We start from the raw sequence: 17,131 nt of genomic DNA on the forward strand, positions 1-17,131 counted from the left end.
TTAAGAGTTTTCCTCATAAAAAACTACCAGGGTATCAACTAATCCTTCCTTTAATGTGGCATAAACACCACATAAAAACTTTAAAAAAATATTTGACATTATACAAGTTAAGTAGAAACAAACATATTTTTCTAATAACCTAACAATCAATAAAAATCACATGATTAAAAGATGGAGAATGTGTATATCACAGAGACAATGTTATAGATGTAAAAACACTCTCCATAGCTTCATTAGAAGTCTGTGTTAAAATGTAAAATGTCTGTACTTAGGTCTCCATTTGTCAGTCAGAGTTTGCTTTCGGATCATATTTCAGTTGAAATGCAGCTAAAATAATAAAAAAAAACATTAAATCATTGCAATGAAATGGACATTTTAAACAAGTTGTGTGACATTTCCATAATTAATATGAGATAGATTCTGAACACAAACTTTAGCCATGGATAACAGTAATCTCTTAAATAATTTTAATATAATAAACTCCACCATGCCATGTAGAGCTGGCTGCTAAGAGGAACCTCTGTATCTTTCATTATAATGCAACATTCATTGGATAACATCATAAATTTCAGGGTATTAATTTCACAATATACAGTCCTAAATTTTTAACACATGCACCATTTTATTTTTAATTGTTATTTTCACCGTGATAATTTACAGTTGCATCAGAATGGAGATAACCATATTGAATTTGAAGATTTTTTGTCATCAATCAAGATTGGATGACAGCAAATATCCATTTACAAGTTCTGCTTTATGCCTGTCAACAGTATACTATTTGAGGATATATAATTTCTACATTTTGCTTAAATTAATATTAACAGACTTTTAAGTAAAACGATAAGTTACTATTAAGCATGCATGTAAACACTTCACTATTCAGTACAATACAGTTATACATGTATGTCAAATTGTCATTATGGTTGGTCAATATACTCTGCAACAGAGGAAACACACGACTTCAATGTTTATTTACATGTATTTCTTTGGAATATAAAAATACGAAGCATAGATATTTCAAAATAAAATAAATGTAACAAACTAAAAATCTGGCCTAAGTAGAATCCATAGCATCAATTTGTGCGAAAATGAAAATCCTAAAATGAAAAATGAATTTGTCTTGTCAAAAGCTGATAAGCTGATGCAATACACGTTTTTTTTTTACCTTGAAAAAATGAAAAAAAATTTTCATAGCAGTTCGGGGATCTTTTTCTTCTTCATTACCACTCATTTTGAAAGTGACCAAATTAAGGCTTTTAATTCAATTTCTATAGATGAAATTCCGTCATTAAAACAGAATCACAAAACCCTTTGAATTTCTGTGTTAATGTCAATCAAACCTATGGTTAAAATTTTTTAGTATATCAAATATTTTTACCACATATTTGAAATTCAATAGTGTAATTTGACCCAATGGAAAGAAACAGTGCATTTCTTCTGTTGCTTAACATATGATTGATTGATTGATTATTGGGGTTTAATGCCCGAGCAGCAATATTTCAGCTATATTCAGGAAATAACCACGAAATGGATGATAAAATGAACATGAATGATGATGAAATGAAAAAAGGGATGGGACACAATAATAATAGGGTCTTTTAATTTTGATTGCCACTAGAAAAAGGGGGGATGGGTAGGGTCAGGCAATTTAGCCTCCTGTGGCGGAGCGCAAAGGTTCCTACTCCTATCGAATACCACAACAGGGTTCTTTAACATGTGAGGAACATGGCATCTTTCCAAACTTGGTGCACCACTATGGTCTGCGGTCAGGTTTTCTGTATTATAGCCTGACAACCCCAGCATGTAACATGCCAGGGGTATCCCATTCCACCACCTTGGGCACACATCCCAGTTGCTCTGTGGGCAGAGCGCCTAGCCCCGGCTAGGTATCTGAGCACTATTTAGTCGCCTTTACGACAAGCTTAGCGCTGCTGCAAGCCTATTCTTTTGACACCCGGACCTGCACGGGACTGCTTAACATATGAAACATTAAGTTTCACATGTCTTGCTAAACATAACCCAACTCATAAAGGAAGCTGATACTGGAGAGAAACTTTTAATCACATACAATGTACATGTATGTCCAATCTATATTAAGTTATACATCGAATCTGAAATCAATCCATCCATTGGGAGAAAGGATAATTCTGACAAAATACAGACGGAGGAAGGGAATGACAGACTGACAAGATAATTCCATAAACCAATCACTCATCGAGTAGGGGGTGTAATAAAGATGCTTATTTGAGAGTAACTTTGGTTACAGTATTTCTTAAGTACTTAAGTCTTTATTCACACCCTAACTTTCATGAAACCACAATAACTTAAGCAGAAATTTGTCAAAAGCCTTTAAAATTTGACAAAGTGGCCATCTTGTTTTTTTTAAGAAATTGCTTTAGTTTACTAACCTGACATGGATTCCATTGAATTCTCTCTACAATCAGTTGACATATGTTCTGTAGAACCACAATTGGAACATGTAGCTGAAGATGTTCTTGGTGGTTTGCTGATATTATGACTTGCACTATTTCTCCGCTGTACAACCATGTGTTGAAAACCATACTGTGGTGTAGTGAAGTTAGAAAGTGGATAGTGATGACTGAGAGATGGTAAATAGTTCGGAGGTATTCCATTTATAGGATACTGAAATTGGTGATAAAATGGTTGTGGGACCATTCCATTCATATAATGGGGAACCATCATATGGTTTGGTAAGTAGTGATTTGGAACTTGAGGATACGGATATGTTGGCATCTGGTGCCGTCCTGTACAACCACAGGTAGTACACTGAGCCTGATTGTAACCTACTGGACTATTCACCTCAGAACCAAGATTGCCATTTGACACAGGACTAGATGTAGAAGATGCTATTTCTCCTCTTGAATCAATTCTTTGAATATTTGACATAGTAGGTTCAGATGCTGCAGAAGACATGTTGTTCCTCAATTTATTAGCGTTGATTCCATTCTGCTGATTTGTAGCCATAACTGAGTGTGTTGATGAGGTGACAGAACACATAAATGTATTATGTCCAGTACTGTTGACAGGTGGAGATCGAATTGAAGCTGGATTTAGAGCATAAGTAATTGGTCTCTGACCATGCTGACTAGCTGTTGATGCAACTGTGGTAGTAAGAATGTCATGACGTACAATAGGGTAGCCATAGGTAAAATGTCTTCCTGCAACAACATCAGGCATGTTGACTAAACTTTTATTAGCCAAAAATCCATTTCCACGGGTTGGTGGGGCTTTAAATGCATTATTTGCCAAGTAGAAGCGCACATTTTGTGTTGGGGTTGGGTCAGACTGGTAACCACTGTTGTTACTACAACCACTGATATTATCCAAAGCACTGCGTTGAGGTGGGGGTACGTCATCTACTTCATCTTCCAAGCCCTGACTGACAACAATAACTTTCTTTCTCACATCAGGATATTCTACGTTACCTCCTGAAACAATAGTACACAACTGTTGATCTTCTCTTTATTAGGCCAGACATAAAGCATCATACCCTGAATAGTAGGGACTATAATGGAATATTTGTATTTAAAATAAGGTTCTTATCATTAAATTGATATTTTAGTACAGATTGTTATAACCATGAAAAAATTAGTTAACATGCAGAGAGACTGAGTAATGGTAAGGTTACCCACACTTTTTAGACCTTTTCTTTCTTTGTGGGATGATGAGTTTTGGGTAGATAAAATGTACAACTTATTATGTGAAAGTTAGTATCAGTAGCCACAAGCTGATGAAAAATTATTCTGCCCAGTAGAAGCAAAAAATAGCTATTTCAATATTAAAGAACCTTAGTGAGTGAGCTCACATATCCCACGGGTCCCCGTGTTTGATTTTTTTCATAAGAGAAATACACACAGAAGGATCCCGATAAAAAAAAGGAATATGAGTGTTTCCCAAACTTTACACCTTTATCTTCTAACCAACTTCTGTTATTCAGAATGGTAGTTTAAAACTCCAGACTGTGATTTCTTTGAGTTTTAGTTAATCCAAAGTAAATATCATTGTAGCACAACAAAATATACACTTGACCTATAACTTATCATGGTGAATTTATATACCAAAAATAATGTCATAATCTGCAAGCGTTCAGAAAAAAAAAAGTCAGAAAAACGGTTATTTCTGTGAATTCAGCTAAGTTCACGGCCCATAATTTTGGTAGAAATCATTGGAAAAGAACCAACTACAGCCTTGTCTTATAACTTATCATGGTGAATTTAAATACTAAAAATCATGTCAATATATGCAAGCATTTAGGAAAAAGTCCAGAAAACTGTTATATCTGTGAATTTTGTTAAGTTCAAGGCCTGTAATTTCCATAAAAATCATTGGAGCAAAACAAAAATGGAAACTTAACCTAAATAAATTTAACTGTAATTTATCATAGTAAACTTATATACCAAAAATCTTGTAAATATCTGCAAGCGTTTAGAAAAAAAGTCAGAAAAACTAAGATCGGCTGATGGACAGGTCAAAAACATTATACTCTTCGCAACTTCGTTTTGTGGGGTATAATTATTTTAACTGAACATTATGGAGATTATTTGAGACACATCTAATGATCATAAAATTACTGTAAACAACTGAAGCAAGTTAATTCTCTAAATATCAAACCTTTTTCACTATCATCTGATGAGCTTTCCCCTCCTCTATTTGGAGGCTTCTTCTGAGGTACCGGGCTATAGGAGGGACTAGAATTTCCTGAGGATGAGGCTTCTCTAGATGCAATAACAGAAGCAGGACCTTGAAACTGGTATGGTACCCCCATGTGATACATGGGCTGAGGAGGTGGGTGTAAGTACATCTGGTGACACATGTATGGAGGATGTTCTATCACTCCATTAGGAAGTCGGTCATGGCCTTTCTCTCTGTAAAAGCAACAATTAAAAGGGCTAAAAACTAAAGCATTCATAGTTTGTAACAAGAAAACTAGAAAAAATGCGAGCAATGTAGTCAATATGAAATACTGTCTCACTGACAGACATGTCAGACAAAAAAAATCTTTTTGACTGTTTTGCTTATATAAGAGAAAAAGGTTAACTTTAGGTATTGATCGGACAAGTCAGAAATATATTTTGTAATGACTGGCAATTCTTACTAAATTGATGCCCCATTCCCCAATTTGATAACATGCACCTTTTGTAAATTGATTTGGATCAATGTCTAATAAAATGCTTGCCAAGCCTAGCATGAAAGGACTGCAGAAATTGAAAAAAAAAATTGTAATTTAAAAAAAAATAAGGGAGTTAACCACTTTGGATTTATACAAATTCCCAAAGTTTAATTTTAACTGATGCAAGCATTTTAAAGTTATAGTGCAAAAACTTGGGGGACAGACAGAGAAGGGAAGGTAAAAAAAATATGCCTCACAACTTTATGTTTGAATGGCATAAAAAATTGGTCAGTCAATTTAGACCATTTAGTCAGTCTTAAGAAGACAAGATTTTTGTTTATACTGTTCATAGTCTCTGCTTCATATAACTGAACTTGAGAAATAACAAACAATACATGTATTTTTTTGGCAGATTTGAAAGCCATTTCAGTTAGAAAATCTATATTTCCTAACATTGTATTCCATAAAAATGTTACATACAGTCGAACTTCGATGTGTCAAACTCGGATTAGTCGAAATCTCGGATAACTCTTAACTAATTACAAAGTCCCAGCAAAACTCTCCTTACTCACAATTTTACCTTGGATGACTCAAACTCGGATGAATCAAAACCTCGCATAACTCAAGGTAATCAATCAGTCCTCTAAATAGGACTTCAAGGTTAATTAACCCTGATGTCTCGAAGTCAACTAATTAGTCGGAAACTGATTGCTTTCTTACAAACCATGATCGAAGTGTGTTTTAACAACAATTAGCGTGGCTTTTAAAATTAATTTGTTGACACTCTCTATGGTTTGATTGGTTTATTTAATTAATTTAAAATTGCACGTGTTGTTAAAAGAAACAAAGTTTATTAAAAACATGTCAGAATTTACACTAACAGTGATATCGGATATTTTGATTTTTTTTCTTTAAATACAGATGAATTGTAATGGTATCTGACTATTTAATGAAAAATCAAAGAGACGATAAGTAAGGGTACTTCAATGACTACATTCGTTTCGCTAGTGAATTTGAAATTTTATCGTAATAATGTAGAGCACATGGTTTGACGATATTCCTAATTGTGAATCAAACATAGCATGTTATCAGCTATGACTTTTTTGGTATAGAAAAAATATAAAGGAAATTTCACTTAAACACTCAGTGCCGTTCAGTATTTCAAACATGATATACAACATACAAAAAAAATACCTTCCGATATGAAACGCATGACATTATAAAGTACTGTGTAAAGTGAAGTACATGTACATGTACAAGCACAACAAATGATGTGAATACAGAAACAATCATGGACCAAACTACTAGTATTTCCGGTTTATCCTCGACCTCGGATTACTCGAAACTCGGACAACTCGAACATTTTTGCATGGTCTCTTCAACTTCGACATAACAAGATTCGACTGTATTTTTTTACTTGAACAAACCATGCTGACAAAACTCTGAAGTAGATATTGTTTATTTAAGAAATAATTCACAGCGAATCCATTTAATCATAGGCTACAGCTACAACTACAGGCTGGCCTTTTATTTGCCTTATTTAACTCCCTATGATAGCTCAAGGTAAAATGATGATGAATTTACTTTTAAATAACTGTGTGTAATCAGATTCACCTACTCCAGAAAATTTCTTAATGTGACATTGTTTTCCACTTAGAAATTCAATTGCAACAAGTGTTTTGATTGGCTCCAATCAAATCTGTTAAATTTACATCAAGTGTTAACACATACAAAATTGACCAATGGTTTTAAAATCATGGCTAAAGCCCTGAAAGTATTACACATTTACCTGGGCTTTTCCTCTGTATTAACAGAAACCCTTGAATCAGTTATCTTAGTATCTTTTCCTTCATCTATAGTCATGACTGGAGACTACATTAAAAACATAAAAAGAAAAATATGTCAAGTCAAGTTAAAATGTAATGGATCTTCACTGTAGCCTATCATTAGAACTATACACAGTTAAAATAATACTGTAATTAATCTTCACTGTAGCCTATCATTAGAACTATACACTAACAACAATAGTATCAATTTATCTGTCACATCAAATAATGTTATAAAAGTTTCAGCTGTTCAAATGAAAATCTTCATACACACAAGTTCTTGAGGCATTAGTTATTTTTTATGTTGATTTATGGTCTTCCATTTCAAAATGGAGTTCATTGACAAATTTGTAAATACCTGCTGAACTTTCAATGGCTCAGTCATTTTGCTGTTTTGTGGTGAATTTTGTAAGGTAAGTTCAGTATCTGGTGACGAGGATCTACTGTTGCTCAAGGAAACATTACCAGAGGAATCTGGAGATCCTAACTGTTGTCTAAAATAGATAACAAAATATTTATGGAAAGAGGATATCATTGGCATCACTACCGGAAAAAACAAAGACAATATAAAATCTGGCATCTGATCAGGCCTCATAATCTTGACCTTGAAAATTAAAGGGTTACAGATTTTACAGATACTAAATTTTGTCAAAATCCATTAAATGATGTTAATTCTAGAACATACAAAAGGATATTATGGAATAGTTAACTGCAGCATTGCTATTTCTTCTTTAAACATAACTGAAATGTAAGGCAATAAACAGAACTTCATACTTTCTATCCCACACTCTAAAAAATCATGTATCTTCTTGAAGTAAGAAAATTAAAGAAAATGACACTAAGTTATTGTAATCTGAAACAGACTATCAGATGAAATTTCTTGTCAATATATTGTACAGTATTATCCAGTATTGCCAAAACCTGGGTTTACCAACACTATTTTTTTGGAAAGAAAGCAGTTGTTCAAAAAGCTGTCATTACATGCCCTTTCTTCCAAACATTCACTCACAATACATGTAGGTCTTATAAATCATTACCTGTATTCAGATTCAGTATAAGGTTGAACATGTGCGACAGGTAAACAGCTTACTGCCTCTCCTACAATAGATATCAACATAAATTTTAAGATGTAGATTAAATTGGGCATTAATGGAATGAAAAGTGATACCCCACCACATATGGTTAAAAAAAGGAGATGGAGAAAAATGTTCAAAATTTTCTAACAGGAAAATATATTATAATTTAGGATTTTGCTAATTATTAATCTTGACCTGTATTTATGGTACTTAACAAGGTGCAGTTCCAAAAAAATCACTGATCAGTTCTCAAATTATCATCTGGAAATCGTTGGGGGATGGAAAGATAGACAGACCGACATGTAATTTTTTGGAAGGTAGAAAATCCACATCCTATGGGTTTATCAACTGCCATTAAAAGATCTATTTGAAAAGGATACAATTTTCAAATTATTGCCTATTCTTTTTTTGCAAAAACAGGGAAAAATATGTAAACTTTTTCGCCATTTTGAGTACCGCACTTTTAGTACTTGTCGTTACTGCTCCAAAGCTGGTCCATTTTTATGTTTTTTATTGTTGGAATAGAGGGCTCTTCGGTGTGTACTAGGGCACATTTTATACATCTGGAGTAAAATTATGAATAAATGTTGATGCTAATTAACTTTTAGATAATTTTTTTAGTTCAAACAAATATTTTCAAAGAGAAATCAAGGGAACCAAGGTTATAGCTGTAATCAAAAGAATGTAATCTAGGGACAAAGACCAGAGATGGAAAACTGACATACACAACAAAGAACATGAAGTAACTAAAATCATGCATACAAAGTAACAAAAGCAAATGAGCAACTCAGATTCCGCTAAAAACTGGGAGCATGGACCAGGTGCACTGGTAGGGTAAAGTACGTAAAACCTAAAAACTGGCAGATGTGAACAGATTAAAATAATTTTCACATAGTACATTTTTCTGTAGGGCAGAAGGGTATATTAAAAGGAATGGACATGGCATCTCTCTACATATATAATATTTCAAGCTAACCTGGACTGAAATGACTAACAGTGATTGCAGACTGAATGTGTGTCAAACTGAATAATCACAAGTCATACAAAATGTGCATGTTGTACAATGTAAATCCTAATTTGATCAGGTCCTTGTTTCATATTGCATGCATTGTATATTACCTTGCAATGTGATAACATACACACAGTGCCTAATCTTCTAAGTGCACCACTGAACCTGATCAGTAAGACTAGTTTTTCAACATATTTTTTTTAATATAACTGACAAAACCAGTCTTAAATTATCAACAGCAAGTCATCATGTCAACCAAGTTCGTTTTTTCTTTTTGTTTACCATCATTCCTAGTCCAAACCTATTTTCGAAGACATGCAAGACATTGAATAGCACAGACAATTATATTTAAAAATAAATTCTATACTATTTCAAACTCCTGTTTTTGTCCTAAGACTCCTGACAGACCAGCATCATTTGCAGGCATGATTTTACGAGGTCAACAAAAAAAGCTGAAAATGGCAAATATAACATATACATTGTAATTATATAGTAAAATAAGAGGCTCCCAGGAGCCTGAATCGCTCACCTGGTTGAATTTTGCCTTTCAAGGGCAATAAATAAAACAAGAAGTTGTCCAACAATTTTGAATCAAGAAAACTTTCATAGGACTTATCATAAGGATCATTTCAGTAAATGAAAGTCTAAATCTATCATAGTTTTCAAGACATTTGCTGAAAACTAAAAAAAAAAAACCTGTCAGTTTCCCCTGTCAAGGGCAGTAACTCTTATAAGTAGGCATCTGACAAACTTAATGCCTGAAGACTTTTGTAGTCCTAAAAATAAGGATCATTTCAGCTATTGAAAGAATTCGGCTAAACTTAACAGTTTTGGAGATATATGCGAAAAACTACTGTCTGACTCCTATGTTCTATTTTAAGTAACAGTGGCCATGTTTTTCGAGGGATCAAAAACCCCACTTCAATTCTATGCAGGAGACCCCAAGACACACTTATTTCAAGTTTTGTTTCAATTGGTAAAATAGTGTCAGAGGAGAAGATTTTTGAAAGAAATAACATTAAAAATATCAAAAAACTTTGAAAAAGGGCAATAACTCGAACACGGCTAAATAGATTAAAATTTGACTGCAGATAGATCTCATCATGCTAAACCCTTTTACCCCTTTCAGAATGGGCTAAACCTAACCATTTTGGAGATATATGCGAAAAACTATTGTCTGATCACTATGTTCTTAAGTAATGGCGGCCATGCTTTTCGACGGATCAAAAATTCCCACATCAGCTGTATGCAGGATACCCCAAGGAACACTCGTACCAAGTTTGGTTCCAATTGGCCCAGTAGTGTAAGAGGAGATTTTTGAAAGAAACAACATTAAAAATAGCAAAAAAACTTTGAAAAAGGGCAATAACTCCAACATGACTTCATAGATTAAAATGAAAATTTGACCGCAGATAGATCTCATTATGCTGAACACTATTACCCCTTCAGAATTTGGCTTAAGCTAACTGTTTTGGAGATATATGCATTCTATTTTTAGTAACAGTGGCCATGTTTTTCAAGGGATCAATAATCCCCACATCAGTTCTATGCAGGATACCCCAATGAACATTCATACCAAGTTTAGTTCCAATTGGTCGAGTAGTTTCAGAGAAGAGTTTTGAAAAATTGTTAACGACGACGATGGATGACAAAGACGGACACCAAGTGATGGCAATAGCTCAAATGGCCTTCGCCCAGGTGAGCTAAAAAAAGAATCGCAAACACAGGTTTTAAAACAGCTGAAGAAAATCATGTCTGCATTTTGTATTCACTTATTCTATAAGTACTGGACAAAAAGAAAAGTCATATTGTCTAGCAAAAAAGAAACACAAAAAAGGAAGACATACCAAGTCTATTTTGATCCATTTCCTGTGGAGAGTGTAATGGTGAGTGAGGCAAACTGTTCACTTTGGCAAATGTCATGTGTTGCTGTGCTGGATTTGAGGAACAAGCGGATGATGTAGTAGTATGTATGTTCGACTGAAATTAAAAGAAAAAAACAATGTAGTTTGTTTTGATAGATAAACTATAAGTCCTGTTAACTGTACATTCAATTAGGAGAATTTTGTATTTAAACTATCAGTGATTACATTTGTATCTTGTCAAAATTTTGTTTATAGCCTTTAAGATTAGCTCAAACAGACTGGAATATAGCCAAAGTTAAAACTGTTTAATATGCATATTTTAAATTTTCCCTGTAAGATCCAAAAATCTACATATATTAAGTATGATATCACATAGTTACCCGATGACTTAGAAAATTTTATTCGAAGAGTAGGATTCCCTTCGCACTTTATCGGGGCCTAATCTAGAGGGAGAAATAAGGTAAATATTCTCCTTGTTTGTGCTTACTTCCCATGTGTTTAAAGCAGGGAGAAGTTTTTTGCAATAGGTTTCATACACAAAAAATCTCAACAGGTTTTTTTTTTTCAAATAGAATTAACTCAAACATCTCCTTGTCATGGATGTCCAGATCAGGCCCTGCACCTTAAGCCATAAAAAAATATACATGTGTGTCCTTTTATGGTTACCCAATCGACCCTGTTTTTCCCCTGACCCTAAGTCAATTTATCCACAAACTGAAAGTAAAAATTCCAACATCAGTTCTATGCAGGATATTCCAAGAAACATTCATACCAAGTTTGGTTCAATTGGTCAAGTGGTGTCAGAAGAGAAGAGTTTTGAAAAATTGTTAATGATGACAACGGACGCCAAGTGATGGCAATAGCTCAGGTGGCCTTCGGCCAGGTGAGCTATGAAGATATTCTATCAAATGGTAAGTAATTCTTCATGAACATTTCCTCTGACACATACACACCCAGGGTTCTTTATTGATGCTGACCTCCAAATTTTTTTTGACATCAGACCCACTGGGGATAACAATCTTTTATTTGTTTTGAGGCCTCTTATGAATACGATATTGATTTGATTAAGGGCTTTATCCATTAAAGAATTTTTTCTAGTCTGTTTAACTTTCAATATATTTACAGATTTAGAATTATCTAATCATGTACATGCACTAGACTACTCTGTTCTAAAAATTCATGTTGCAAAAAATGCCAGTTGGCAATTTTTAGGATGTTAGAAGTTTGGAGCTTACATATCGGTAGTTGCCAGGGAAAAAAACAGAAGTCTTATTCCTGTTAAGTTGACACACTAGTTGTTTTGTTATTTGTCTGTTTCTTTAATTATTATTATTAACATGAATTAAGTTTATTCATTACAGAAACCCCATGTACATGTACAATCTTTGAATCATAACTAAAATCCATATTTATTCATCACACTTGTAGCATTATTTTTAGGCTTGGGGAATTTTACTATCTGTATCTTAATTGATTTTACCACCAAAAAAACCATGTGTTCTCAAGAGTTGAAGGAAGATACACAATAACATGGCAGTGAAAACAAAAGGCAGCCATTTACTTTTTCCTTCAAAAGTGTTTAGGAAGTATCTGATGGAATTGATATTATTTTGGAACTTTATACGTTCTTTCATAAGGTAAATCAGAGTTTAGATGTTGAAAAGATCTTTTGATTATGCAGCATTCAACCTTGCATTTATAAGTAGCCACATGTTTTTGGTCAGGGTTGAGTTACGTTTGACCATAGTCAGTTTTTATTGGTTCAGTACATAGACATCTGTTCATAGGTATCTGATTGACACCTCCCTGAAAATCAATTTGTGGCGAAGTGTGGTGACTGATCAAGAATCACATCGGCAATGTCAGCTAATTACCTTGTAGGATGCTGCAAATGACCTCGGGCACACGTTTCCTGTCATATTGATTTTTAATCCTCACATTAAACTTTATAGCACAACACTGGAAGCAAGATAGTACAGTACTGAGGTCAAAAGCGCAGCGCTCAAATTCAATAGTGCTGTAAGGGCCTGGTGAGAACACTGATGGTTTAATTGTAAAAAAAAAAAAACAAAAACAAATAAAAAGTGTACCTCTTCTACTCATTTGTTCATGATTTTAATTTTTAAAGTTCATGCGAAATTTTGCATTTTTGTAAAACAGCCAGACGGTGCAGGGAAAAGAGAGCTAATCATAGGTTAGCTTAAAGCATACATTTTACACCTCTTTACCGTGCATCTATTTATGTACAAAACCCACTATCAATATTCCCACCAAGTTTCACCTTCTTTTAATCAAGTTTTACAAAATTAGATCGGGTCAATTTTGTGTATGAAACAGTGCACCTCAATCCCATTTGTATAGTGCAACCTATAAAGCATTTTATTTAGTTAAATGGACTCGGATCAGGATACTCAAAGCTTAAGGGATATCAACACCCGATTAATGGGCTACATGTGGAGGATAACAAATGCACTTGTGGAGATATTGAAACATCTGAACTTATGTCAATATGATAATTACAAACATTGTATGAAAAGAGAAAAATCTAGGCATTTCATATATTTTAAAATAAAATCCTTAAACTTGGATATGGACACCCTGCTTAGTATCGATGCAGGTCACTGTTGAAGCTATTCAATCCACTGTGTGTAACTGACAAAGACACACAGATTTGATTCATTTTGCATTAAATTTACTTGTTAATTTCATTTTTTTATTACTATAATGCAAGAGTGAAAGTATATCAGTGTTTACTTAATTACAAACGCGCAACCGAAAAGTACATATGGGAAGATCTGCGTCTAGCACAAACTGCCATGTTTTAAACCAAGTCAGGATTAGCTTAAAACTTCTAAACAAGCCTGCTGCTCATACAACACAGTGTGTAATTAGAAAATGTTTGCAATGAAACTGTAACATTATATCAGTATATTTGCGAAGCAAATTTTTGGTCGTTCCCTCTGCGGGACTCAAACTATATATATATGTGAATATCTATATATTTAGTGCTTTCTTTTTTTATATATTTATGTGATAATCATGTACATGTGATGTATACCTGTTTTCAGTGAAATAGTGTGCGCAAATGAGTTGTCTGTAGTGCTAATATTGATTTATGAGATATTTAACAAATTGTAAGGTAGTTTTAGAGTGTGTGATGTTGTTTCCATGTGATCTTTTCATGTACCAACTTTAATGTAATGTTCATGGTTTTTCTTTTCAATTTTGATACTGTTGTGAAATAGTGAAGAGAGAGTGATGTATGTTTTGTGATGTCTTACTATTTATTGGTTATTACATACATGTATTTCAAAAAGAATAAAAAAGGCAGTGATTTAGCTAGCGCTCATCATTTCCGCCATTTACGAAAGAATCTCGTAAATGACGAAAATGTTTTAGATCGTTTTCGTCACTTAAAATTTGAAAAGTGTATAAAAAAAAATTTCATTCAATAAGTGTTTCAGATAAATTTTCGTCGCCTTAAATAAAAATGTTGTTAAAAACTGTCAATCGAAAGTTACATAATTTCACCTGGCCTTACGCTCTGATAAGTTTATGACCCCAAGCTTGGTAATTACCTGGTCAAGCAGGTGTGAAATACATTCTATTGTTGTTAACCTGGCATCCCTGATATGTGCATCATTAATAATCCTTAAAAATAACAACAATTTTTCAATCATTTGATCATTAGGACCACAAAAGATAACCCCTGGGTTCTCACTCAACTTCAGCCAGTCGTTTTCGACCGCTGAAAAAAGCCACGAGTTGACTTGAGACATTTCTGCTTTTAAGTACATTTAAAATATAACTTATATATATCTTTATTTTAAGGATTAGTAGTGTTAAATGATTCCGATCTTTAATGGATACCGACCGATTTTACTCCCATACAAAAACAAACCCTTCACGAACCTCGCAACATATATAGCTATCTATTATTAGAAATTTAAATGCACACAAAAACAATGTCTCCGATGTGTGACTGGTCATTTCAATTAATTTTAAAGCAATAGCAGACAGTTAGGAAGTATTAATCAACGATAAATATTTATTTAACTATTCTCTTTTCCTCTTGAAACGAAATCACAATGATTACGAACGCCTTCAATTCTACTCATGATCTGGGGTCAAAGGTCACTAAAAAATTACCACCCAGCAGTAAGATATCACGCAGCAACCGCTTATAGAGTGCAACATTCTACAGTTGACTATGCCAATGTGCCCAACCTCCTTTCTATCTGTCTAGTTTCTGCATTATCTTCTGGTGATTGAGAGGGGATTTAGTAGGTACTATCTGATCAAGACCTAGCTGCGAAACGTAGCTCTAACTATTTTTTTTTGTATAGATCGCAAAATCAAAAAAAAAAAGATTAAGAGCTACGATTTCGCAGCTAATCAAGACCTATCTTAGGAACAGGCTCAAGGTTTCATGAATTAATTCTCTTCTAAAGATCTGTCTCCATCCTTCTGATTTGAGGAGTTTTAGGTTGAAGAGGGCTTTTGAGGTGTGGTGTTTGGCAAAGGACAGGAGGATTTTCTCTTATTAGTTGAGTGTCAGGTCATACCATAATAGTAGCTTATGTCAAATAGTAGCTATTTTTAGACTGAATGCATCAAAGCTTCGTCATGATGTAAAAAAAATTTCTATTTTACTACTTTTCTAATAGTAACTATTTTATTTTATTAAGTAACACACGTTTTCTTATAGAAAATAATAGTTACTTTGTTGTAACATTTATTGTATTTATTGTTATGCCTGTATCTGTAAACTTAGAACGAATTTATTAAGAGTGTTTATGTCTTTAGTTTATGATACTACGGACTATTTACAAAATTTTGCTGCCCATAATATGTCATTCAAGCTCTACGCAAAAGTGACTAAAGCCCTCAAAATCCTAGTTAAAACCCTGATAAATGTTATATATAGTATGTTTTGTCATTTACTGCCAGTATATCTGAGTCAATAGAAATAGAAGGAAATGCTTGTAATTTAAAACTTGTGCACAAAAAAATTACACTTAAAGTACATGTAGCTTCCATAAAAATTGACTAAAAAAAATGATTACGCATAAAAAACCCCATGAGGATTTTCAAAAGTTGGCAGGTATGCAAGATGATGCTTTTAGGTAGATTGTATGGAAACAAAAATACACAAAAAATATCCTTCCTGCCATTGCTCAACATTTTTTTCATTCCTGTTTTACCTTTGAACAAATATTGTGTAACTGTTGTTCCACAGTCCTATAAAATTCTGCAAATTCAGATCTTTGATGAAATGTGAAAGCAGGGTGGTATTTCGCCATGGTGAGCACCAAAAGAATAATGTCAATTGTTTTGCTGTCAGTTGTATTTGTGATATGAAATGCAGTCTTGGACTTCTCCTTCAATAGGCTAAAAATGATGTTAGCACATGCTGTATTTACGGAATGCAACAGAGACAAATTAAAAGCCATCCCTTCGATTAGCATTTTCTCATCAACCATTTTATACTTCATTAGTTCCATCTGATTGTTAGCTTTGTTTTCGTGTTCCCGTAAGTGATTAAAATCTTTCTTAGCAAGGTCTTCCACAACAGATCCGATGAATCTCAACTCCGGGGGAAGGCACATTCTCAGCATTCCGTATATATAATCAATCCGAAGATGTGGACTTAAACTCCTAAATTTGGCACAAAGTTCGTCTAGTTCTTTGCACACCATTGTCAGTTAAATGGTTATAGAAACTGAAAGTAAAATTAAAATCTATCGTATCATTTTCGCCTTCTGTGGCTAGTTTCAGACCAACATCCGGGGACCTTGTGAAACACCATATGGTAATGCTAATTTCGGAAGTAATCTCCGAACTTAAAAATTTTCGAGTCTAGCTAATATTTGAAACGGGATTGTAAATATTTCTATCCATATTATTAATGGTTGTGAAATGGAGTGGCGGATCCAGAGTTTAACAAAAAGGTGACCGAAACTGAGAACTATATTCTACTTTTAACTTTCACTGAATTTCAAATTGCATTACGTTACGCGCGATGTTCGTATCCGGGGCGGATGCAGGATTTTAGATTAGGGGGCGCATAGTTGAAATTTCGCCGAGCGGAGCGAGACGAAAAAATTTTTAAGGTTAATTTTTTTAAGTATTCTTCTAGAGTGGATGTAATGTAGATATCTTTTGTAGTAAAATTAGCGAGAAGTTAAAGTTTCAACCTAAAATCGCCTAAATGTACCCTTGAC

At 33.8% G+C, this 17,131-nt stretch overlaps 1 protein-coding gene across 1 annotated transcript; it reads right to left on the reverse strand.

The window, feature by feature from the left end:
- Nucleotides 1-242: 242 nt before the first annotated feature.
- Nucleotides 243-16,716, reverse strand: LOC148615933 (uncharacterized). Its single transcript, XM_088582589.1, has 8 exons — nucleotides 16,112-16,716; nucleotides 10,890-11,022; nucleotides 7,995-8,055; nucleotides 7,316-7,451; nucleotides 6,921-7,003; nucleotides 4,633-4,886; nucleotides 2,409-3,449; nucleotides 243-327 (listed from the first exon to the last, which is right to left on the reverse strand). Exons 1-8 carry the CDS (start codon nucleotides 16,604-16,606, stop codon nucleotides 284-286), a joined length of 2,247 nt encoding a protein of 748 aa, XP_088438715.1. The 5' UTR covers nucleotides 16,607-16,716; the 3' UTR covers nucleotides 243-283.
- Between the last annotated feature and the right edge of the window lie 415 nt (nucleotides 16,717-17,131).

Source organism: Perna viridis, chromosome 5, assembly GCF_037379345.1.
Source record: "Perna viridis isolate PV_CMFRI_1.1 ecotype Kerala chromosome 5, ASM3737934v1, whole genome shotgun sequence".
NCBI lineage: Eukaryota > Metazoa > Mollusca > Bivalvia > Mytilida > Mytilidae > Perna > Perna viridis.

Coding starts and splice junctions, on each gene's coding strand:
- LOC148615933 (XM_088582589.1), bottom strand. CDS start 16,606: ATGGTGTGCAAAGAACTAGACGAACTTTGTGCCAAATTTAGGAGTTTA. Junction 11,023..16,111: donor TACACAATATTTGTTCAAAG/GTAAAACAGGAA, acceptor TTTTAATTTCAG/TCGAACATACATACTACTAC. Junction 4,887..6,920: donor AATACAGAGGAAAAGCCCAG/GTAAATGTGTAA, acceptor TTGCTTTTACAG/AGAGAAAGGCCATGACCGAC.